Raw genomic sequence first — 27,105 nt, 5'->3', positions numbered from 1 at the left:
CTTTTGCATTTGGTCATTGAACTTTAAATGAGTTGTTTTGTTCACTGGATTTTTTGTTCATTGGATTTCACCAATTTTGTATGTTAGGAAGTTGTTCTCTTTTTCCATTTCAACAATTCTGGTTTTCCAGCAGTTGTTTTCTTTTTTCATTTCACGAAACCTATTTTTAAGAAGTTGTTTTCTTCAGATAATTTCTGTGTTTCCTTTTCCAAATCTCTGCAAAGCTCTCATTCCTTTCCCAATTTTTCTTTTAACTCTCTTTTAAGATCCTTTTTGAATTCTTCCAATGGAGTCTTTTGAGGTTTCATCTTGAGGAGTATTGCCTTTTTTGTCCTCAGGGTTTGAGCTCTATTCTTCCCTGTCTCCATCATAGACATTTATTGTTAGAACTCTTTTTGCTTTTTTTTTTTTTTTTTTGATTATTTTTAAATAGGTCTGGTCCTAGGCCAAAGAGGAGATTTTCTCTAGCTTTCTCTGTAGGTAGCAAAGGTTATATGTTGTCCTTGATCCAGGATCAAGCTGCTGGCTTCCTTACCTGGTGTGGTGTGTGTGTGTGTGTGTGTGTGTGTGTGTGTGTGTGTGTTTCCATGCCCCTTTGTTATGCTGGATTCAGGGGCTCACTATTTGCCTTCTGTAGTTGCATTAGAGACCTCACAGCTAGTCTACTGATCCACTGACTTCTGAAGCAGGACAGAGTAGCCAAAACTGCAGTATTTTATCTGAGAGCCTCCAACTGGATTCCTCTGGCGGTTGAAGTCCTCTCTACCCAGGACCTCCCTGCTTGATTGAGACAAATCTTTCCAAAAGTTCTTCCAAAATATCTTCTATTTGAAATTTTTTATACTCCAAATATGTGTGGGTTCTGTCACTCCAAAAACCTGTTCAGAGGCTTGGTCTGGTATTGATTTTGAGGGAAGCAAGGAAGAACTCAGACAAAGACCTATCTGAACCCCAGAGTCCAATCTCTCTATGATTCAGTGGATGGTCTTCCAAAACTGCTGAAAAAAAAATTCAATGATATCCAAATTCAACAAATATTTATTAAGCACCTACTATGTTCTAGGGATTATTCTAAGTGCTGGGGATACAAATAATAAAAAGTAAGACAATTCCTGCCAATGGACTATATATTTATTAACTAAATCTAGCTATTGTGTCAGTTTGACTGGATTTAGAGAAGTCCATTGTCAGTTTGGGTTCTTTAATTAGAATGTTACCTTTTTTAGGGTAGGAATTTGAGGGCACTGTTGGTGAAGTGCTATATTTAATCTGAATTTATAGAAAATGATTTTAAAGTGTTTTATTTGAATTTAAATTCCTAATTGGATTCCTAACCAAATTAAAATAATTTATTTTTAATTATATTTTGGTAACATTTTATTGTAATTTGTAATTTTATATGTTTTCTTTTATGCATTTAAGAACATTATCCTGTAGGAATAGGAAGTCCATAGGCTTTACCAGATGCACACACACACGCGTGCGCGCGCGCACACACACACACACACACAGATTTTAAGAACCATTGTTTTAAAATGCCATGTAACTTTCACTGACATGTGAAACAATATCATATTTTATGAATTTACTTTCAGCTAATGAGGTTACCCTGTGAACTGATTAACAGGTCCTTGGAAGTTTAATTGTCTAATTTTCTCATTATAATCCCTGCACACACCTCTTAAACTCATCTATTAGTGAGAATTGACAGCATAACCTCTCATATAGTCCACTACAGTGGACTATACAGGAAAGAGAAAGATAATCTTACCATTATAATTGTCTAGTTTTATTAAGAAACAGGATTGGATGATACATTATCCTCTCTTAAGTCTTCCTTGGAATGGAGGACATGTTTGATTGATTCACAAAGGTTTTATCTATACTTCAAATAAATAAAAGGATTTCAGATGCTATCAAAGCAAATACTTGAGCATAGTTGAATTGTCTATTTGGAAAGATGTAATATACTGTGGGTAAGGTTCAGACTGAATAATCCATTGGGTATCCTAGGTTGCAAAGTGCTAAAATATTCCATATTTAATGGGAGGTTCCTGATTTAAAACAGTTCTATTCAGATAATAATGAATATATGCTTACATATGTGAGGGAACTAGGTCTATTGGCTGAATGCAATGGACCATGAAATAAGAGTGAGGAAACCTATCAATGCTACTTACTAACTTAGGAAATTCTCTTAGTAACTTTTTGTCCCAGTTTCTCTTCTTATAAAATGAATATAAATTTATCCCCATTCTACGTGTTCTAAGACATTCTGTGAGACTAAAGCAAATGATGGATTTGAATGTTGTTTGAAAGAGACAGGCCATTATCATATATAAATCATTGTCATTATTTTCTTTTTGCCAAAAATAATAATTCAAAAAACCCAGAAAAAAAACAACTTTAAAACATTATGATATTATTATTCTGCATTGGGTTTAGTGCTGGACCTATAATCAGGATGAAGTGAGTTGAAACCCTAACTCATATTTATTAGCTATGTGATCTTGTTCCAATCACTTGACCTCTCTGTGCCTTAGTTTTCTTATTTGTAAAATAGTGAAAATAATAGAATCAATCTTCCAGACTTGCTTTTTGCCTCTTAATCATAGTTTTCTTCACTTATACACAAAGATAGTTTTCAACATTAATTTCTGTTCCCTTTTCCCCCCCTTTCTTTCCCTTATTTCATCTCTGCCTAAAACAGCAAGCAGTCTGATATAGATTGTACATGTACAATCATTTTAATATAATTGGTTATGTTGTGAAAGAAGAAAAGAAGGGAAAAGCCCCTTAAAAGTGAAAATAGTATGCTTCAATCTGTGTTCAAAATATCTAGTTTTTTCTTTGATTATAGATAGCATTTTCTATTATGTCATTTGGAATTATCATGAATCAACGTACTGTTGAGAAAAAACAAGGTCAATAATTTTATTAATGGTGCTGTTACAGTGTACAATTTCCTTCTGGTTCACTCAACATCTATTCATGTAAGCCTTTCCAGATTTTTCCAAAATCTACCTTCACATCATTTCTCATGTAATAATAGCACGCCATTACATTAATATGCTCGCAAGCTGTTCACCATTTTCCAATTGATGGACATCCCCATAATTTCCAGTTTTTTGCCACCACAAAAAGAGCTGCTATAAATACTTTTACATGTGGGTTCTTTTCCCTTTTTTATGATTTCTTAGGGATACATACTTAGTAGTGTTATTGCTGTTTTAATAGTTTTATAGCCTTTTGGGCACAGTTCCAAATTGCTCTCCATAATAGTTGGGTCAGTTCACAATTCTACCAGTAATGTGCTAGTATTCCAATATCCCCACATCTTTTCCAACATTTATTATTTTCCTTTTCTGTCATCTTAGCCAATTTAATAGGTGTGAAGTGGGCCTTAAAAGTTTCCTTAATTTGCATTTCTCTAATCAATAGTCATTGAGAGCATTTTTCATATGAGTATAAGTAGTTTTAATTTGTTCATCTGAAAATTATCTCTTCATATGTTCTTACCACTTATCAATCAGAGAATCACTTATATTTTTGAGAATATGAGTCAGTTCTATATATATTTGAGAAATAAAGCCTGTCTCAGAAACACTGGTTGTAAAAGTTTTCCCTCTTTCTGCTTTTATTCTTATCTTTGGTGCATTGAATTTGTATAAAAACATTTTGGTGTACTGTAATCAAAAATATCCATTTTACCTTTCATGATGTTCTCCATCTCTTGTTAGGTCAAAAAGTCTTCCCTTTCCCACAGTTCTGGCAGCCAAACTATTACTTGTTCTTCTAATTTGCTTATGGTATCACCCTTGATGTTTAAATCATTTTGACCTTATCTTGCTATAGGATGTGACATGTTGGTCTGTGCCTAGTTTCTGCCATACTACTTTTTTTCCAATTTTCTCAGCAATTTGTAAACCTTAAAATGTCATATAAATAATCAGAATCATATTTATTATCATTGAAATACTAAATTTAAAAATAAATATACAAAGCAAATATAAAATAGGTAGATAGAAAGATAGATAGATAGATAAATAGATAGATAAATGAAGTTATAGGGGGAGGAAAACTTCATGCCTGGAATATAATACCTTCTTTTCTCTGTCTCATTTTATAGATGTAATTAAATTACTACCTTATACATGAAGGTTTTCTTGAATTCCCCCAACTGCTCCTGACCTCCTCATTAACCATTATATATATATATGTATGTATGTATATGTATACAGTTGTTCTCTCTCCCTCTCCTGCTCTTACTCCCTCCCTTCTCCCCGTTCTCTCTCCTCCCTCCCCCATTTGAATGTGTGCAGATATTTTCTTCTCCAATAGAATATGTTACTTGAAGGAAATAACTAGGGTTCTTTTGCTCTTATATCTATAGTGCCTGCCATATATCCAACACATAATAATAAATGTTGATGGAGGGATGAATGAATGGATGGATGGAAGAACAGGTGGATAGATGGATGAATAGATGGCTTGTAATCCAGTGCATTACCAAAATAATTTTCTCTTTCTTTCTCTGATACAGTTCGATGTCTGTCCACTGGTCGGGTTGCCCTATAGGAAGCCATGCTTGGATACTTATAGCCATGTTTCAACTAGCCATGGATTTCCCCACCTGTGAATCTCTAGCTCAAGGCCCAGAATTCAGGCTTTTGCCTCGGCCTTTCCACAATTCCCGATTGTGGAGTTTTAAGAATGGACTGGCAACGAAGATCCCCACCCCTTTATGGAACCTTCTTTCATTTCGTCCTGAACGTGCACATGGACAGATAAGGACATATCATTCCAGAGGGACCCACAGAACCAGGGACCAGGGAGTCATCCCTTTGAAAAGTGGGTCATCAAAACACCCAGAAGCTGCCAAATTCAACCCTTCTATTCTGTCCTCGTTGGGCAGTGGGAGTATAGAACAGCAAACACCTTTGAGAAGGGACAAAAGGCACCTACAGGGGGGTAGTTTGAATAATTTTGACTTCAGAGGGAGCAAACCAACAGTGGAAACTGAATTCATTGCATGGGGTCCTACAGGCGAAGAAGAATCTGTAGAATCTAGCACATCTCCTGGGATTTATGGCCCTACCACTGTCTCTATTTTACAAACCAGAAAGACAACTGTGGCTCCCACTACCACCACCACCACAAGCTACGTCACTCTACAGACTAAGGGATTCCTAGAATCCCTTAGTCCTGGGATTATTAAGAACAACCCTAACTATCCGGGTAGGATTAGCACAACAGAACCCTCCACTGTCTCCAACAGCAATGGCAAAGAAATCACGCCGCCACGGATTGTGGAGCCCTCAGGTACTTTGGTCTCTACATGGGGGTGGGCTCTGGACTTGGTTTGTGGGACAATGAATTGCTTTTTTTTTTCTTTAGTGGAAGGTGGCTCTTTTTTTATATCAACTCATGACCAGTGTGAGTCTGATTAGCATAAGCAAGCCAACCTGGTGTGACTCTGATTCTATAAACAGCATAAAAGTGTGTGATTTCATAACATTTGTGCATGCACATGCATTTGTCCATCAGTTGATGCATGATTTGGCCCAAAGTCAATAACAGATCCTGTCTTCCTGGGTTGACAGCTGGAAGTTTAGACAATGTGCATTTGGCCCACTTTGTGTTTTTACAGGAGATAGTAAAAGATTAGAGTCCTGGGTTCAGTTCTGGGAGATGGGTGAGGAAGGAAGGAAGTGAAGGTTTTCCAATCTTCTAGTATTCTACTTTAAGAAGAGTCAGAAAAATCCAAACCTAGTCATCTGATGATACTTTGCTTTGGAGCTATAAAGATTTTCTTCCGATTCCCAGAGTCATGCTTCTAATGGATTTGCAGCATCCAGCTGTACCCTGATTCAAGGAATGTCCACAATACCAGAAAATCCTGAGGGTAGGTTAAAAACATAACTTAAATAACAAACAAACAAAACTTAATTATGGAGTCTTCTTGCATCCACTGCAAGGGCAAAATCAACTATATCATGCCATAGGGTCTCATAGAATCAGGGAAAGGGATGGTTTCCTTCTTGAAAAAAAAATGGTCATGCAAACATCCAATAACTACCCAATTCAAGCCTTCCATTCTGTTGAGAGCAAATTAATCACTTGAACAACAATGACTGAAGTTGTGGAGTCTTTTTTCCCTCTAGGAGTCTTTTAAAAGTACATTAAAATATTGTCAGGAGATGAATAACAGGTAAAACGTACTTATTAGGAGGGGGACAGACTAGACTTTGGTGGAGGTGGCTCTTTCAGACACTGGCCTCCTATTTGTGCTGTAGTGATCATGATTAATACTTATGGCTCAGGGTTTTTAAATGACTATTTGTGCAATTTTCTTTCCTTTTTTCCTCTGCCCCCAGCCCTTGTTCCATCTCCTTGCATTTATTTATTTATTTATTTGCTTTCTACTGGGCTATTCTGGCCTCTTTCCTTGCTCCAGAAGATGCAGAAATACCCTCAATTCCCCTGGGATAAAAGCTCTTTCTACAGGATCCATAACTATTCTGCACAGAGAAGGGGCTCAGATGAAGCTTAGAAATATCTCTGAGCTTCCAATCCCAGCAGGGCACACTTTGGCTATTTACAATTCACATTCAATTTTGTCTGCCTTTGTTAGCCAGCATCAGTCATATGCAGTGTAACAGCTTGGGAGTTCCTGGATGGGCACAGCCCAAATGCATTCTATGTAAATAACAACATTTTGCCAGTCCCATAAAATGTAAGAATTACAGAATGCTACCATGAAATGAGAGCCTGAAGATCTTATACTCTCTTTAAAATGTTCAGGTTTTTTTTTTACAGTTGGGGGTGTCTGGGCCCTGAGATCCATATTCTACACTAGGAAACCAAGAGATTCTTTTTCTTTTAGTCTATTTTCTCACCTTGGTTAGCATAAATCCCTGCCTTGGCCCCATATCCCTGTGTATTGTTCTCAAATTCCAACACCTGCCCTTCCTTCTGGTTCTTTAAATCAGTAGAGAAAGGATGCTTCTGGTTTCCATATCATCAACTCTCCTATCTGATGACTGGTTTCCTTCCAAAGGGAAGGACCAGGGTATCTCAGCAGAAAGTTGTCACCTATCTGGCAACATAATCATAAATGTAACAGAGATCCTCTGGTCTAATTTATAGATGAATAATCTGAAGCTTAAAAAAATTAACAAGCTTACCCAAGTTCATAGATACAGTAAGTAGCAGGAAATGGATTAGAAAGAACATTCATTTAATGTTCTTTCTAATCCATTTCCTGCTACTTACTGTATTCATTTAATGACTCCATAGTCAGGATTATATCAGTTTTAAAGCACCTACTATGTCACAGACATGGTGCTCAGCATTACAGCTATAAAAGGAGAGAAAAATCAAAGAGAGAAAGCATTTTCCAGGAGAGATGTTGAAAAGACATCCATGGATTTGTCTTCTTGTATATTGTAGATTCTCAGCAAGGGAGTCTAGTTGAGATTGAGGAATCTGGATACAAACAAAGTCTGCAATCCATCATCTGTGTCAGACCTCCTGGAGGAGCATTCAAAACATCTTCCCTCTCCCCAACCCCCTCAATAAACTCCCAAGCTGTCATCAAAATAGAATTAAGTACAGTATCCATTTAATGTCATCTCTTCCATATATGTCATTTACTATAGGGACACGGATGAGAAAACAATTTCCCACTTATTCCAAATTAGATTTGTTATTACTAAAGTTAAACTGCCAGGGCAGTATTAGAGGGCTTAGCAAATTAATTCACAGAACATTGGATGTTACTAATCCGACAAGACAGATGCTTATCTTGGAAAAAAGATTTATGGTTCTTCATAAAATAATCTGGTTTCAGATTAATTTGTTTAGCGAGATGAATTCAAAGAGGAGGAAATATATATGTTTGCTGCCAATGGAAAGAAATTTTAATAGGCCAAAAAGATAGCATCCTGGGGATCAGGTAAAAAGCTCCTGACGGTGAGCCTCATTAAAGGGTGCTGGTAGAATGAGGAATAAATCATTTTAGGGTAAGAAATCTCAAAAATTGACAACACAATTTGCAGAGACCAAATAGATCAAAACAGACCAAAACATCCTTTACTCTTGCCCAAAATCCATACCCTTCACCTGCTTCTGGGCATTGCTTATGGAAATTAGAACCTTAGCACTGTCACTTTGACATCAAAAGTGTTTTAAGTAAGACACTAAAAAAATTGTGACAGTGATTTAATCAGTTCATTCAATTAGACAATCAGCAAGAATTTTATTGATGTGTATATAAACACACATATAGATATAGATGTATAGTCTGTGCTCTGTGCCTTCAAAGCACTCATTTTTTTTTCCCAAGGAAAAAATTTATAGAAATAAAAAAATAAATACATATGTATAAACACACACACACACACACACATAGAGAGAGACACACAGAGAGAGACACAAACACAAATACGGAGTGAGTGAGTGAGAGAGAGAGAGACTGAGAGACAAAGACAGAGATAGAGACAGAGACAGAGAGAAAAAGACACAGAGAGAAACAAAGAGAGTATAATGAAGTCTTTTGGACTCTTTGAGAGAGTAGGGTAGAGGAAGAGACTCAGGAAAGTTTGTTTAGTTTAGTTTAATTCTTTTTGTAAATATATTTTTTCCCAATTATATGTAAAGAACATTGTCAACATTCATTTTTATTTAGATTTTGAATTCTAATTTTTTCTTCCTCCTATTTCTCCTTTCCAAGATAAACATGCATACAAATACACATATGCAATCCTGTAAACATATTTCCTCATTATATATTATGAAAGAAGAAACAGAAGAAAATGGAAAAAGGTTCAAAAAAGAAAAAAAAGTGAAAATAGAATGCTTCAATCTGCACTCACACTTCATTCATACTTACATTTTCTTTCATGAGTCTTTTGTAATTATATTGGATCATTGTACTACTATTGAGAAGTCAATTTTAGTTGATCATCACACAGTGTTACTGTTACTGTGTATAGTGTTCTTCTCTGATTCTGTTTAATTTTTTTCAGCATCAGTTCATGTAAGTCTTTCAAGGTTTTTTACTGAAATCTGCTTGCTCATCATGTCTTACCAAACAATGGCATTCCATTACATTCATATATCACAACTTGTTCAGCCACTCTCCAACTGATGAGTATCGTCTTGATTTCCAATTCTTCATTACTATAAAGAAAACTACTATATTTGTGAACAAGGAGGTACTTTTTAAATAATCTCTTTGGAAAACAGACATAGTTTATATCAATCACACTATTACTTGTATTCTTATAAATTTGATTTAGTTCTTTTTACAGTGGAAACAATAGGTTTTTATCAAAAATACTGAGTGTAAATTTTTTTCCCCAGCTTTCTTTTTTCCTTCTAAAGTTGGTAGAATTGGTTTGTTTTTTGCAAAATCTTTTTTAATTTAATAATAAAACCTATCTTTTTGCATTTCATAATGTTCTTTATTTCTTGTTGTTGTAAATTCTTTCGTTCTTCATAGATAAACTATTCATAGGTAAACTATTCCTTGTTTGCCTAATTTTCTTATGATTATAACTCTTTATCTAAATGGTGTACCCATTTCAACTTTATCTTGGTGTCAAGGAGTAAGCTGGAGTACCTAGTTTCTGCCATATTATTTTCCAGTTTTCTCATTTTTTTTTTCATATAGTGACTTCTTATCCAAGAAGTTGGAGTCTTTGGGTTTAATAAAACAGGAGATTGCTATAGTCATTTACTACTGTGTCTTATGTCCCCCACCAATCTACCATTTTATTTCTTAGCCAATACTAAATAGTTTTGCTAATTATTGGTTGAAATATAGTTTTAGATCTGGTATTGCTAGGCCCATTTTTTCATTAATTTCTTTAGTATTCTTGACTTTTTGTTCGGCCAGCTAAATTATTAATATTATTATGAATTATATTGTGAATATAATTCATCACTTTTCTAGCACTATACATTTTGGTATGTTACTTAATAAATAAATTAATATAGATAGAATTGTCAGTCTTATTATGTTAGATCAGATTATCTATGAAAAATTTAATTTTCCAATTGTTTAGATTTGACTTTTTATGTGAAAAGTGTTTTATAATTGTATTCATATAGTTCTTGGGTCAGTCTTGTCAAGTAGAATCCCAAATATTTTATATTGTCTACAGATATTTTCAATGGAATTTTTCTTCTATCTTTTGATGCTTGGTTTTGTTGATAATATTTAGAAATGCTGATGATATACATGTATTTATTTTATATTTCTGAAACTTTGCTAATTTTTCTATTTTTAAAACTATTTTAATAATTCTCCCAGGAATATTTTAGTCAAATTTCACCCATAGCAAGGAGAATATATTGCAATGAGGTATTGTGAAGCCACTATAAGGATAACATAACATTTAGTATCTTTTTCATTAAAATATCAGAATACTTAAACTATGATATTCTGGATAGTAAAGGAGCTAAAATTACAACCAACAATCACCTTCCCAAGGGAAAAAATAACAACCAAATATAATCTTTTCTGGGGAAGGTAATTGACATTCGATGTAATAGGAGATTTTCAATATTCTTGATGAAAAGTTTAGGCTTAATATAAATTTTGACTTTCAAATACATGATTAAATAGAAGCATTAAAAGTTAAACAAGAAATGGAACTCATAAGGAACTTAACAAGTTAAACTGTTTAAATTCCTATTTGGGAAATAATACATATGATTCAGAAGAATTTTCTCATTATTATGATAGATGGAGTTTATATGGAGGGCACATGTATGAGTTGAATATGAAGGGATAATATTTTTTTAAAAAAATAAAATTAAGAGGTAAGAGAGGGATAGCTTGGGAGAAAGAGAAGAAGAGGTAGAATGGTAGTAAATTACTTCACATAAAAGAGGCAAGAAAAGCACTCTTCAAGGGAATATAAGAAGGTGAGAGGGAATAAATGAACATTATTCTCATCAGAATTGGCTGAAATCAGGGATTACATACACAATTAGTTGGGTATAGAAGTCTATTTGGTATTACAGGAAAATGGGGGGGAAAGGGATAAAAATGGTGAAGGTTGATAAAAGGGAGGGGCAGATTGGAGGTGCAGGTAGTCAGAAGGAAAACATTTTTGAGAAGAGGCAGGATGAAATGAGAAAGAGAATAGAATAAAAGAGGTGGTAGACTAGAATAGAGAGAAATAGCAAAAGTAACTGAAAAAAATTAAACAAGTTTCTCTAATAAGGATCTCAAACATCTAGAGAACTGAGCTAAATTTATAAAAATAAGATCCATTCATGAAAATATATGAACAATTTTCAGACAGAGTAATCAAAGATATCTATAAGCCTATGAAAAAGAAAGGTGATTTAGAACATTGATTGGATAAATGAAAATCAAAGCAATTCTGAATTAGTAAATTAGATTGAGTAATAGGTCAGAAAAGGAAAAAGGCAAATGATGGAGGGGGTATGGGGGAAAATGAGACATTAATGCATTGTTGGTGGAGTTGTAAACTGATTCAACCATCCTACAGAGGAATTTTGAAATGTATTTGGGTATATCACAAAGGGTGATGAAACCATGCAATAAAACCATACATTTTGTATGCATACACTGCATATACTGGTAGAATACCAGTATTAAGTCTACATCCTAAAAGAAATTTTAAAAAGAGAAAAGACACATATATGTACAAACAATATTTATAGTTATTATTTTCTGGGGACAAAGAATTGGAAATTGTGTGGATGCCCACAAATTGGGGAATGGCTAACAAAGTGTGATAGGTAATTATGATGGAATACTATTGTGCTATAGAAACGATGTGCAGGATGCTATAAAAAAATTGAAAAGACATATGAGCTGAAGCAAAGTGCACTATACTGTGCACAAAGTAAAAGCAAAATTGTAAGATGATCAGCTATGAATGACAGTATTCTCAGTAATGCAATGATTCAAAATTACTCTGAAGAATTTATGGTGAAAAATGCTATCATCCCCAGAGAAAGAATTGATGGTTTCTAAATACAGATTGAAACATGCTTTAAAAAAATTGAGTTTTTTCTCTTTGTTTTCTTTTACAACATAAATAATTTTTAAATACTTTTTATTATTATACATGTATAATAGATAAAACTGCTGACCTTCTCAAAGAGATGGGTGGGCAGGAACAGAGAAAGAAAGAAAGAAAATTTGGAATTCAATTTTTAAAAAGTAGTAAATTTTTTACATAAAACTGGGGCAAAATTAAGTACAAAATAAATTTTTGAAAATAAAAGAAAGAATAAAGAGCCCTGAGAAAAGAGCAAAATGCATTTTCCTTATCTCATCAGGTTGGGGCAGCTAGGTGGCATAGTGGGTAAAGTATAGAGCCTAGAGTCAGGAAGACTTTCTGTGTATCCCTGTGTAACTCTGTGTATTATCTGTGTTATTATCTGTGTAACCCTGGTCAGGGTTCTTTGAGCTAGAGAAGGAAATGACAAGCATGTATGGCAGTATCTTTGTCCAGAAAATCCCATGTGTAATCACAAAAGGACAGACATAGACTGAAACAACTAAACGATAACACTGATATTTGTCTTATTTCTAAGATATAAAAGGAATTGATTGAAATTTATAAGAAAAAAAAAAAGAAATCCCCTGACTGATAACCAAAGATATGAACAGACAGTAATCAAGGGAAGAAATCCAATTTATCCAACCCTCTATTAAAAAAAAAGTTAGTAGTAAGTAGAAAAAGAGAAATGAAATACCTCTGAAATTCTACCTTCACAGAATTTAAATGGCAACATTGACAAAAACGGAAAATGAAAAATTTTGTAAGGACCTAGAGAAAAACATGCACATTAGAACACTGAATTGGTCCAACTATTCTTGAAAATCATTTTGAACTGTGTTTAAAAAGTTATTATCCTGTGCTTACCTTTTTGATAAACAATGCACAACTAGAGTCATACACAAAGATATCAAATAAACAGGAAAAGGATCCATATGTTCCAAAGAGTTGCAATAACTCTTTTTTAAAAAATTAAATCATTTCATTTTCAAAACATGTACATGGATAATTTTCAACATTCATCATTGCAAAACCTTGTGTTCCAATTTTTTTCCCCTCCCTTCCGTCCACCCTCTCCCCTAGACAGCAAATAATCCAATATAGGTTAAACATATACAATTCTTCTATACATATTTCCAAAATTATCATGCTTTACAAGAAAAATCAGTTCAAAAAGGAAAAAAAAATAAGAAAGAAAACAAAATGCAAGCAAACAACAAACTCTTCTTAAAGTATTTAAGAATTGGATTATAAAAAAGATGTCCATAAATGAGAAATGACAGTAGAAATTAGTGCATATGAGAGAGGAAACGTATTGTTTTAAAAGAAATGATGAAAATAATGCTTCTATTGCAATTTGAGGAGACTTGTATAAACTAATACATAGTAAAATAGCAGAACAAGGATAGTAATTTATTTAACAATATCAAAAAACCCTTTAAAAATCTTAAGAATTTTGATGCATGTAATAATCAGCAATGGTTTGACAGGACTGATAATAGAGCATATATTTCACTGTTCATTTCTTCCCATACTGATTCATCTTTTTCTCTGAAAGATTATGCTCATTTTTTCCTGGGTAGTTGATTCTTGGTTGTAATTTAAGATCTTTTGCCTCCCAGAATATCATATTCCAAACCCTGTGACTTTTTAATCGCTGTGTAATCCTGGCTGCTCCTTCTTGATATTTGATTTTTTCCTGGATACTTGTAGGATTTTCTTCTTGATCTGATAATTCTGGGATTTGGCTACACTATTCCTTGGAATTTTCATTTTGGGATCTCTTTCAATAGGTGATTGATGGATTCTTTAAATCTGACTATTTTACTCTTTGATCCTAAGATACCAGAATAATTTTTGAAAAGATTTTTACCTTCTTTTTACTTGGCCAGTTCTACTTTTAAAGGAGTTGTTTTCTTCAGTGAATTCTTTTTTTTTTTTTTTTCAATTTTGTCAATTTTATTTTTAAGGAGTTGTTTTTTTCAGTCAGTTTTTGTTCATTCTTCTCCAAACTATTGATTCTTTTTTTTTTCATAATTCTCCTACATCACTCTGATTTCTTTTCCCATTTTTCTTTTACATTTCTTATTTTTAGTTCTTCTTTTCTTTAATTCTTCAAAAGAAAATGTTTTAGACTTGAGACCTATTCACATTTCCCTTTGGACTTCTCATGTAAATATTTTGATATTGTTGTCCTCTTCTGAGTTTGTGTTTTGATCTTCCCTATCACTACAGTAGCTTTTTATGGTTCAGGCCTCTTTGTTTTTAATTCATTTTAAAAAGTTGATCTTTACTCCTATAGCATAGGATGCATTATTCTAAGCTTCTTTTCCTGCGATCTCAGGATGGGAGGCAATCATTGGCTTTCTGTGTTAGGGCCTAGGCAGCAGGTGGCTTGTTCACTTGCCAGGGTGTCTCACTCTAATTGTGCCTTTTGTGTCCTAAGTTCCAAGCCTGTAATTTTACTTTCTTCATTAGGGCTGGAGGCTTCATAGCTGGCCTGCCATGCCATTGATCTGCTGAGCCTGAATAGAAGACCCTCTGTTTCTGACCAGTGCTACGATTAGGCCTACTGATGGCTTTCCCAGATACTACCTATACTGAACTGTGCTTCCCTTTTACCCAAGTGAGACAGAATTCTAAGTTATGTTGGATTGGACAATTGTTTCACTCAAATCTTTTTGTGGATTCTGTTGCCCCAGAATTCCTTTAAAGTCTTGATTTAATATGGTTTCTGGGGAAAACTGAGAACAGATCAGGCCTTTTCCAGGCTTATTTCTGACACCTTGGTTTAGGATCATTGGGGAAAATTTTATGTAGGACAGGACACATATTAAACATTCATTGTATATGTGTGTTTACATACATATGTATATGAAAATTTATTCATAAATATATGTATACACATAATGGTTTTGTGTATATATACATACATATACATCTATCTATCTATCTATATCTATATCTATATATACATATATATATCTCCATAGCTATATACATTATACCTACAAATAACCACATATAAGAAGATTAAGTGGGGAGATGCACTCAGGGCTTCAAGCCCCTCCCTTCTCCATCCTCTAACAAGGTCTCTTTGGAAAACTTCTCTCAGGAAAAAGGCTTTGAGTTCACTACTGGTGTCTGCCAGTGCTACTTCATGTCCCACCAAGATTATTCATGCAGAAGAGCCCTTACAATTTGAGAAGGGGCTTCCTAACAGGCAAGATATAGGTAGCAGTACCTGAGTTGATCCTTGAGGGAGCTCAAGATTCCCAAAGGATGCTGTTAAGGAGATAGGATTTTTCAGTTATGGGCTACAGCCTATGTAAAAACATATAAATGGAAGTTATATTTATTGAAAACATTTAGCAGAACACTTTGTATCAAAAATAGAGTTATTGTAGGGGAGTAATTTGAAATCTGTCTAGAAAGAAATGCTCAATTTAGACTGCACGTGACTTTAACTGGCTCAGATGAATTTGTATTTTCCTTAGGAGGCAATGTGTAGACACTGAAGCTTTTTGATCTGATAAGTGATGTAGTCTGAACTGGATTGCTAGCTGTCTAGCAGAGGTGGGAGGTGAAAAGAAAGGAAGAAAAATATGAAACATACACGCTTTTTCAAGGGAGAATGTTGAAAACTATCTTTGCATGTATTTTAAAAATAAAAAGCTATTATTAAAATAAATAAAAAACACAGAAATTATATATATATATATATTGTAGAGAAAATTTTTATGATGGACAAGACTCTTGTCCAGTAGCATTAATTTGACTTGGTTTCTTTGATAGTCTTTGTACATGAGATGCTATGATTCTTAGTGTTGTTTCTTCCTCAAAATACTTCTGACCATATTGTTTAGGATAACTCAAGGAAATTGAACTTAATAACTACCTCCGGGTAGGAAGTTTGCTCATCAGAAGATCTTTATCTGAAATTTTGACATGAGTCAGAAGAGAACTTTGTGAACATTAGATTGGAGATATGGGTCTTGAGACATGGGTTGTCTCTGTGGAGTCTCATTATTAAAAATTCCAACATCAGCTTGCTCTGAAGATTAGGTGATCTCAAAGAATTTGGAATTAATTTTTTCACCAGATGGCTTGAAGGACTAATGATCAAAATGAGAAATAAAATTTGAAGAGCAATACAGCAAAGAACAAGGGTTTATTAAGCAACTACTATATAATAAGAATCATTAGATACCTGACATACAAAAGACAGATATTAAACTGCCCCCCATCCCAGAGAGTTTATCATTCTATTATTGAAAGAACATGCTTTTTCTCTTTGTCTTCATTCCTCCCTCTCCCTCTCTTCTCTTCTCCCCTTTTACTCCCCACTTTCCCTCTCTGTCTCTTGCTGCTTTTCCCTATATCTCTCTCTGTGTCTCTTAATTTTTTTTAGTTTTATTTTTAAATTATTATTAAAGCTTTTTATTTGCAAAGCATATGCATGGGTAATTTTTCCAACATTGATCCTTGCGTTTTGTTCCAAATTTTCCTCTCCTTCCTCCCACTCCCTTCCCCAGCAGTCACGTAGTCCAATACATGTTATATATGTTAAAATACAGATTAGATCCAATATATGTTTACATATTTATACAGTTATCTTGTTTTACAAGAAAAATAAGATCAAGAAGGAAGAAAAAGAAAAACTGAGAAAGAAAAAATGCAAGCAAATAGCAAGAGAATATCTATCTCTTCAAAGACACACATACACAAAATCCATATGTATATATTATTTAATATGCAAAACATATATAAATCAAAAGCTGTCCTTAAAGTCAGAAAAAAGGGGGTTGAAGTCCCGCTTCCGATATCTAATGTCTATGTGATCCCAAAGGACAAATCACAACCTCTCAAGACCCTGGGCAATTCGTTATAACTTGGAATTGCAAAACAGTTGCTGGCCTGTATTAGTGGAAAGAATTCCCTTTATGGGGATTCTGTACACTGATGAAATCACTGGTCTGGAACAAACAAAATGAAACAAAATAAAAACAACCTCCCTATTTATATAGCAGCTTAATGTTACAAACCAGTTTAACTGAAGAATCAAATGAGATATGTATAAATAGTGTAGTACATTTCTAGGGACACAGTAGGGGCTTCATAAATGCTTGTTTTCCTTTATTTTTTTCTGATCTGCACAGAAGCCCATATTTATTAATATCTTTGCTGTCCAGATGAAGAAATAGGGGATGTGATAGTTCAAATTACTTGCCCATAGTTAGAAGTAAAAGAATTCATTTCAATATCACCTTAATAGCCAATTATTAGTTTGGATTCCAAGTTTATCCTCCTTTTTCTTCCTAAATTAAGGTCTAGTCCCTGTAAAAATTAGTTTCTGAAGGACATGGCTGATTGGTGAGTTTGTCCTAGTCCTCAGGAAAAGAAACATATCTTTCAGTATTGAGTGGGATTCATTCCAAGTAGGAGACCATCCTTGTTTCTGCTTAAAATGTAAGTAGTATCCAGCCTATGTAAGCTTCTGCCCAGAGAAAAAGTACCCTTATCCTTGTACTCTTATATTAGAATTATTTAGGTTGACTCAGCTCATGAAGGAGAAAACCAACCAGAATGATCTAGTCCAGATTGTTGGAGGCAGCTGGGTCTTCATGAGCAAGCCATGTTCTCAGCAGGAGGAGCTGAACTTCTAGCCCACCTCCTCATTAAATGTGTATGAATCCAGGTTGATTCCACTTGTCAGAAGCATTCCCTTTTATTTAAAAAAAAGTGTTTAAGGTTTTCAGGTTCCCCGTGATTTTGTTTTTGATTATAAAGGTAAACCACTGATCACTAATTTGTTAATTATTAGCTACCTCAAACAATAAATTCATTATTAATTAGCTAGAAACTCTGTCTTTTAGAATTATCCATTCATCACAAAAGCTAGTAAGTGTCTGAGCTGGGATTTGCACCCAGGTTTTTCTAGTACCACGTCCAGAGAATTGAATTGATACAGTAGCCAAGGTAGTTTCAGCAGATGACACTTAGTATTTACATATTGGCCAGAAACTAATTCTGGCAGCTTGCTAATGATTTGTGACAAGTGAGAATCTCTCTGAGCAAATCATGTTGAAATGAATTCCTGCTCAATTCATCAACTGGTCTCTTTCTCCATACTCCCTGTCTAAATAGACACTTGTAGATTTCTTTTCATGCAGTGAGTCCCTGGGAAGACTATTCTTGAATATTTTACAATACCCTTCTCTGCTACTGGGCTGATCAGTTGTTTAGAGTTCAAAGCAGGAAGTATAAAAACTCATCATTGACTTCCTTTCTGTATTGGCCACCCAGGTCTTGTTGCTGACCTTGCCTAACAGCACGATAGCTTCTATGGCACCAGCCAACAACAGCATGCCATGGAAAAGTCATTCTGGATTGGCGCTGATTCACTCAAGTCATTTAGATTAAATTTCAGATGTGTATTGGCAGCAGGTGAATGTCAAACAGGTCAGAGTTCCTCTTTTTAGGTCCAGATGGAGAAATTTCCCAAAACAAATCACCTCCTCTCTTTGATACACTCCCCAATTGTATTCAGAATTTTGAATGACAGACATTCCTAGAAACAGGAAAAAACACACAAAAGAAACCAAAGGAAATGAGTTTTTTTCTTGCAAATTAAAGAAGGAATGTATGTTTCTGATGAATTTGAGCCAACATCCAGGAGGCTCATTCACCCATAACACAGTGTTTCTTCCCACTTGGAACCTGGAGACTTTCTAGGTTTATGGAACACAAGTCATGCTTTACCTCATTATTATATCTTGTCATCTTAGTGAGAGAATACTAAAAAAAATATGGAGATCCCAATAAGAACACCTTACATCTTTGTAGATATTCAAGTGTTGTTCATTAGTACAGATCCATTCATCAGGATTCCAGATGGAAGGATCATAGGATATTCATAGAGCTAGAACTGAAAGGGATTGCATTTAATATATAGTTCAATATGCACCCTAAAGAAATTCTGATACAAAAGATCCAACAAATTTTCATCTACTCCCCACTTAATGAAGGCTTTCAGCAGGGACCTATTATCTTTCAAGGCATTCCATTCAATTCAATCTAATCATTATAACATTTCCCCCCTTTTCCCTTACGTCAAGTCTAAATTTTCTTCCTTGAATCCCCTATCCATTCACTCCTGGCTCTGTTTGACTTGGAATCCATGAAAATCTGACCCTCCTCTGACACTTACTAGCTGAGTGTTCCTGAGCAAATTATTTTAAGCCTCACTTCCCCCTTCTGTAAATGGAGTTGGTTGGACTATAAAGTTCTTTATAGTTCTAATGCTATGATTCTATAATCATCCTCCCACATGGTAAGTCTTGGAATGCATCAACACAATACTTGAACCTCTATTCCCAAGTATTTTTATATTTTTATATCCTGACTTCTTTGAACAGTATTCATATAGCATGAGGTCAAGTCCCTTCACCATTTCATTTGTCCTGCATAGGCACATTCCAGTCTGTCAGTGTCCTTCTTAAACTGCTGTCCAGACCTGAACACGATACTACAAATGTGGTGCGATCAGGACCTAGGACAGAGGTACTCTCCACTCATTCCTGGAAGTTGGGCTTTTTTTCTGCACAGTCCCAGATTGCATTAGCTTTTTGGCTGACACATCACATTACTGTATTAACCACATGCCATAGCTGAAAGATAAGATGGTTCAGCTCAAGCCAGATCCCTCCCTGCCTTGTCATTCAAGTTTTTTCAAACATGATTTCTCAAGTGAATTTGCCCTTGTTACCCAGAGGTCTTCAGTATCCCTTTTGAAATGTATGCATGAAATCACAAAAGGTAAAGGCTGATAGACCAGTAAGTTGGAGAAAGATGAAATTTAATTGAAAGGTGAGAAAAAATCATTAACAGGTGAAACAACTAGAGGGGTTCCTTCTACTTCCTATCTTAGGATTAGATGGCAATCCAAAAGTTGAATTCTGTTTAATTATGTTACTGGATATTAGCTTAGAGGGAAACATGCTTTTTTTTTTTTTCTTCAATCATTTAAGTCATGCCTGACTCTTCAAAATCTCACATAGGGTTTTTTCACAAAGTTACTGGAAAGGTTTGCCATTTCTTTCTCCAGTTCATTTTACAAATAAGGTCACTGAGGCAAACAAGGTTAAATGATTTGCCTAAGGTTACATAGCTAGACAGAGTCTGAGAATGTATTTGAACTCAAAGATGAGGCTTCCTGATTCCAAGTCCAGTTTTCCATCCCCTGTGCTACCTAGCCCCTAGCCTTTTTTTTTAAGCTAGAAGATTTTCAAAGCAAACCAACTATCTTTTGAAAATCTTTAAGATTATTAATATGGATGAAAGCAACAAAGTATATATGGATACCTAGAACTGACTTAAAATGGCAAAATTCATATACAAAAGCTCTGCTCATTCCCAATCCTTCTTAGACTTTCCAATATTAGCACAAACATTTTGCAAGCCCTACCATGTATCAGATATTGGGCTAAACATTTTTACAAATATGATTTCATTTCATCCTCATAATAACTGTGTTAGGTGCTATTATTATGCTCGTTTGACATAGGAAGAAACTGAGGTTGCCAGAGGATGATGATCTAAACAACATTTTTCATTCTAAAAAAGAAAAAAGAGAGAGAGGAATTAGTCTCAGAATCACAATTTCTTTCAGCCAAGCTACCAAAGAGAGCCCACAAAATGGTTAAGAAACACTAATCTAGCCCAGGAAAATGCCCTAAATTTGAAGTCAAAACACTAAGGATTAATAAGCTGGTCCTGGTGTTTAATGTTGACATTGTCTTGACCAATTCATGCTTTCTCTCTCTAGGGAAAAAGGTCACACTAAGTGCTTCAAGTTCCTTTTCTGCCCTTGATCTCACTCCTGTTTTTTCAAACTTAAGTCATTCTCTAATGCCTGCTTGTTTTATTGAAGTTTTTAAACCTCTAGCTTCTTCGTCTATACCATCTACATTTAGAAAGGCATTTCTGATCCATTTAGCTGTTCATATCTGTCCTTGCCCCAAGCAAAATTATCTATTACTTAATATGTGTATGTCTTGTACATGCCTATATGAGTCTATTTTTTTAAATAAATGAAATATAAACCAACTAAAGAAAGAGATTATTCATTTTTGTCTGCATCTAGCTTAGTGCCTGGCATGTAATCTACATTTAATAAATTCTTATCAATTAATTGATGGATTCCCAGGAATGTATTTCCAATTTATAATATTATTACTTTGATAGACTGTGAAGTTCTTAAAATTAGTGGCTCATTATAAAGACATTTGTTACTAAATATATTATTGAATGTACATATTAATGTATATGGTATTGAATTACATATATACATATTGCTACTATTATTCTTTTGTATTCCTAACACTGACTACACTACTTGGTATATAGTAGACACTAAGTAAATTTTGGTTAAATGATTGATTGAATCATAGGAATATATCTTCAATTTATAACATCATTCTGCTAAATAACTAAAAGTTCTTGGAGGACAATTTTTTGGTTTTGTGCCCCCAATTTCTAGCAGAATACCTAGTGTACAAACGTCAGTTAATGTTTATTGACTGGTTGGCTGATTGATTGAAGACACAACAAAGATCTGATCATTATGTCCAACTTGAAAAATTTTCATATATGGTCCCTTTTACCAATCAAGTCAATGATAATGAGGGCTATTGTCTATAGAGCACTGTAAGGATTTCTTCTCGAAAACAATGTCTTTGGGTAGGAGCCTATCATTCTCATGTTATATATGACAAAATGGAGATTTGTGTCAAAAAGACTAAGTGACACATGGCTATAGGTATAAATTAACATCAAAGAAAGGTTTCAAAGTTGAACACCAAGTTCCATGTACTTTCATTAGATAAATCTATGAGAAACATCATAAAATTTTGTCACTAGTTATTAAATTTGGTTATGTTCCCAGACATTTATGAAGCTATATCTCAAGGTACTAGATAGTGAGACTAGTATCCACATTACTGAAAACTTGGCTTAAGAAAGATCCAGATACTGGTGAATAGAAAAGTGGTTACTTACTTAATTAGGGTCACATAGATGGTAAATGTCCAAGAAAAAAAATTGTACTGGACCAATTACAGAGTCATGGATCAAGAAGGGGAAAAGATCATAGAGACCATCTAGTCCAAACACCTCACTTTAAATATGAGGGAACAGAAGCTAGGAAGGTCTGTGACTTGGCCAAAGTCACAGAGATAGTATCTGAGGCTAGATTTGAACTCAGGACTTGTGACTACAAAGTCAGTGTTTTCTTTTTTCCACTCTAATCATTCTAATATCTTCATGAATCTATAGTTACATACACACACACACACACACACACACACACACACACACACACACACACTTTTGACTCTTTTTCCCAGAATAAAAATCAATATAAGAGACTCTGTACATTCTGTATGATTGGTTCACCAACTCACTGAATCTCACAGTTGGAGGGGTTCTCTAAAGCTATTTAGTCTAGTGAGCACTTGTCCCAAAGTCTCCCAGAAAGGGTCCTTATTACCCTCTACTCAATATTTTTAATTGAATGAATTTTTTTTGTTATTGTTCAGTCATTTTTGGCCATGTCCAAATCTTTGTGATCTCATTTGAGATTTTCTTGGTAGAGACACTGGGGTGGTTTGCCAGTGCCTTTTCTAGCTTATTTTACATATAAGAAAATTGAGGCAAACAGAGTTAAGTGATTAACACTAGATCACACAACTAGTTAGTATCTGAGGCTAGATTTAAATTTAGGAATATGAATCTTTCTGATTCCAGACCTGGACTTTTAGAGGCCATGCAGTTTGGCCCAGTACATTTTAAAGCAGAAGAGATCAAAGCCAACAGAATTTAAATGAATTGGCCAGAGTCATGTAACATTAAGTGTCTGAGGTAGGATCTTTCTTGGTTCTCCCCTCTGAGACTGAGTAGGATTTTCTAATCGATTCCAAAGGGAATGACTTTAAGTTATTTAATGATAAAGTTCATGGAAATCATAGCATGTACATTTTCTGTGCCTTACACACTCCCTGAGTATTCCTTCAACCTTCACTTGAAGATGTCCAGTGAAGAAGATTTGATTCCTTTGATGTATAAAGGAACAACCAAGCCTTCAAAATAGTTCTCACAAGCGAATAAATAAATACAAGAAATCTTATGAAATTACTGAGTCCTTTAACGAGAAATCTTCCTTTTCTCCCCTTTACAAATATTCTTTCTTCCAACTCATTATTCTAAACTTTGTGACTTCAACCCCCTCATTTTTTTTTTTTTGAGTCAGATGTGGTGTTGCTGGTAGTGGTGGTGGTGGTGGTGGTTGTGGTGTGTGTGTGTGTGTGTGTGTGTGTGTGTGTGTGTGTGTGTAACTATAGATTCATGAAGATATTAGAATGATTAGAGTGGAAAAAATAAAACACTGACTTTGTAGTCACAAGTCCTGAGTTCAAATCTAGCCTCAAATACTATCTCTGTGACTTTGGCCAAGTCACAGACTTTCCTAGCTTCTGTTCCCTCATATTTAAAGTGAGGTGTTTGGATTAGATGGTCTCTATGGTCTTTTCCCCTTCTTGATCCATGACTCTTTAAATTCCATCTCCCACTTCAGTATCCTTCTTGGTAAAGTGGATGTGATGGCCTCTCAGCTCCCTTCCAAGTCTAACTATGATGCTTTGGAAGTTCATGACAAAGCCTGCTTCCTTACCCAGATGTAAGAAGATAGGCTCAATTCTCCCAATAACCCTTCTTTTCTTGCCAGTTTTTCTCAGGGCTTCCTGGCCTGTTTGCTTCCATGTTTGTAAACTTTCGAAATAAGGAAGATTTTATCTTTCAAACTTCTATATTTCAAAATCATTCTTAAGGATAACATTAGAATCATGAGTCCCTCAGGCACTGGAAAAACTCATAGAATAGGGTTAGTCAAGAGCCAAGGCTGGCTCATGATTAATCAGAGTCTGGCTGCTTTCCAGAGTTGTTTTCCTTTGCATTAATGCAGTTATGGCATTTATTGTTCTCCTGGTTCTGCTTACTTTACTGTGTTTCAATTCTTATAGTTCTCTGAAGATTTCTCTGATTTTTTCCTATGATCATTCTTATAGTACAACACTCCATTATTTCTTCATTATATCTACACTCCAACATTTGTTCAGCTGTTCCCTAACCACTGCATACCTACTTAGTTTCTAGTTTTTTTTTTCCCTAAATGAATATCACTAGAAATATAAATTGTTTCTTTCTAACTTTCATCTTCTTTGGAAATAAGCCAATAATGAGATCATGAATTCAAAGACCAGAAGCATTTTAGTTACTTTTATAATCTTATTGAAATTTTTCTTTTCCAGACTAGTTAGGCTCATTTGCAGGTCCACTGACAATGTATTACCATGTCTGATTTTTCACAGTCCTTCCAATTTTGGCTCTTTTTAAAATGATAGTTATCCAACTTGACAGGCATAAAATAGAATTTCAGATTTGCTTTTATTTGAATTTCTATCATTATTAATGCTTTGGACTATTTCTCGCATGTGTTTATTTCAACGTGATTATACATCAAATCAAAAATTATAGTGTTTGCCCTTCATAAGATTGGAAGTTTAGGCAGCTGGTTGGCTCAGGAGACTGACTTCTGCATTTGGCATCAGGATGGCCATGATTTCAAATCTGGCCGCATACACTTATCATCTGTGAGATCCAAGGAAAGTCACTTAATGGCTTTCAGTGTCAGTTTCAATTTTTGTAAAATGAAATAATAATAACAATAAAAATAATAATAATACCAACCTTACAGGAGTGTGTGTGTGTGTGTGTGTGTGTGTGTGTGTGTTTGGACAATGGATGAAGAGTTTTGCAAAACTTAAAAGTGCTATGTAAATGCTGGGCATAATTAGTTTTGGAAGTAACTTCAGATACTCTCTGCTCCAACTTTCTCATTTTTCAGAGGAGATAAGGGAAGACCAGAGAATAGAAGTCATTTATATAGTATTGGATAGGTACTGTGTATCATGTCTTCATGCAATCTGTGGCAAAAAAAAATGGTAAGTAGCAATAACAGAAGAACAAAGTTTTCCTTCTTAGAGTAGCAATTTTGCCAGCAAAATGTTTGCCAAGAAAGCAACATACAAGTTTGGATTTCTAGGAAATCCCTCACCTGTCCCCTCCCCTTCTTTTGCATAGTCAATCCCCCTCCCCAGACAAAAGTCACAAAAATGAAGCCATGTTCCTAGTTAGGCAAATGAGTGAAAATCGGAGTAATAGTCAGTGAGTCTGCAATGAAAAGACAACACAGCTGAGCTGTTACAAGAGTCCCATTCACTTTTCATGTGGGAATTTGCAGGTGGATCTGAGAGATCAAGTGATATTTGGGCAAAAACAACAGCAGCAAAGAAAGTAACACTTCCTCTCATGAGATTATACCTATATTCATCTTTTTACCTTCTACTCTTCCTCCAATCATGACTGAAATAATGGCTGAATGGTTTACAAAAATGGGTGGGAAAAGGTACTCAATTAGGATATTTGTATTGAGCAGTATTCCCATTGCCTGGCAGAACATCTGGCACATAGTGGGTCCTTAAGAGCACTCTAGATTTAGAATTATGAAAGATCTAAGACTCTTTTAGTTTATTTTACACATGGGGAAACTGAAGCCCAGAGAAGTTAAGAGGCTTGCCTGGGTCCCACAGTTAAGCAACTGAGTTGATTTAAACTCAAATCTTCTCAAATCCAAATTCAGGGCTTACTTTGCTACAGTGAGCAATCTCTAAGAAAAATTTCTTGAATGGGGCTGAACTTATGAGAGTCATGATTCAGATACTTTCTGGTTGTGTGAACATAGGTAATGATGATGATGATGATGATGATAATGATGATGATGATGATGATAATGGATGGCACTGATGATTATTATGGTGGTGATGATGATGATGACAGCAGCAAATATTTATAGCACCTATTCAGTTACCATGCTGTTATCTCATTTGATTCTCACCACCAGCCTTCCAGTTAGTTATTATTATTAACCCCATTTTATAGTTGAGGAAACTGACACAAACAGAAATTAAGTGACTTGTCCAGGGTTACACAGATAGTAAATGTCTCTGGCTAGATTTGAATTCAGAACTTCTTGTTTCTTGACATGACAATCTATCCATCTCACCACCTAACTGCCTAGGCAAAAGACAATAGCTCTAAGTCTCAGTTTCCTCATTTAGAAATAGGAATAGGGGTACGAAGTAGGCACAGTGTGTAGAGCACTGGTCATAGAATCAGGAGAACCTGAGTTCAAATACAACCTTAGACATTTATGATTTTCCATCTGTGTGACCCTAGACAAATCACTTATAACCAATTGCCTTACAAAGGGAAGAAAAAAAAAACTGGGGATAACATTCTAATAATACTAGTACCACTTGTCTTAATCTGGGTTTCATGAATTCCTATATATTAAAATCATCTATATCTACTATATATCAATATATCTAGATATATTAATATCTATCATTTATAGCATTTATCTTCCATCATCTATTAATATATATATATATATATATATATATATATATATATATATATATACACATATATATATAGTATATGGAGTATATATAGTATATAGATAGGTAGATAAATAGTAGAATAATATTGCTAGAGAGATAAATGAGAGATAATTAAATAACTCAATACAAGTGGTTTTCTTTGTAATCCTTTGCATTTTGATTTAGGCAATTAAAAAGTAACTGAATAACAGGATAATAGGGATCAGCAGACTGCCCAAGGGGCTTATCATGCACAAGATCAGTTAAGTACTTTTGACTTCGAAGACAATGGTTAACTTTTTTTTTTTCCATCTTACAAGGTGAAAGTTAGTTTTTTTTTTTTTTGTTGTTTTTTTTTTTTTGGTCTATATTCATGGCTTGCCTCACAAAAGGAAGTGAAGTGAGTCTGCTATGACTTGTTCGTGAGGAAGCCATGATTTAACTCCTTGTAATTATTACTTCCTTTTCTACTTGATCACCCATCATCTCTTTAATGA

General features: G+C 34.6%; 1 protein-coding gene across 1 annotated transcript in view; it reads left to right on the top strand.

Annotated features, from left to right (window-relative positions):
* The window catches only part of AJAP1 (adherens junctions associated protein 1), a 278,095-nt gene that overhangs the window by 112,853 nt on the left and 138,137 nt on the right, over positions 1 to 27,105 (top strand). Inside the window, exon 2 of the mRNA XM_051988720.1 lies at positions 4,544 to 5,322. Coding sequence (XP_051844680.1) covers positions 4,544 to 5,322 — 779 coding nt within the window. The remainder of the gene's footprint in view (positions 1 to 4,543; positions 5,323 to 27,105) is intronic.

This window comes from Antechinus flavipes, chromosome 3, assembly GCF_016432865.1.
Source record: "Antechinus flavipes isolate AdamAnt ecotype Samford, QLD, Australia chromosome 3, AdamAnt_v2, whole genome shotgun sequence".
NCBI classification, from domain to species: domain Eukaryota; kingdom Metazoa; phylum Chordata; class Mammalia; order Dasyuromorphia; family Dasyuridae; genus Antechinus; species Antechinus flavipes.
The sequence above is the reverse complement of the archived record's forward strand: the minus strand, read 5'-3'. Positions and strand labels throughout refer to the sequence as shown.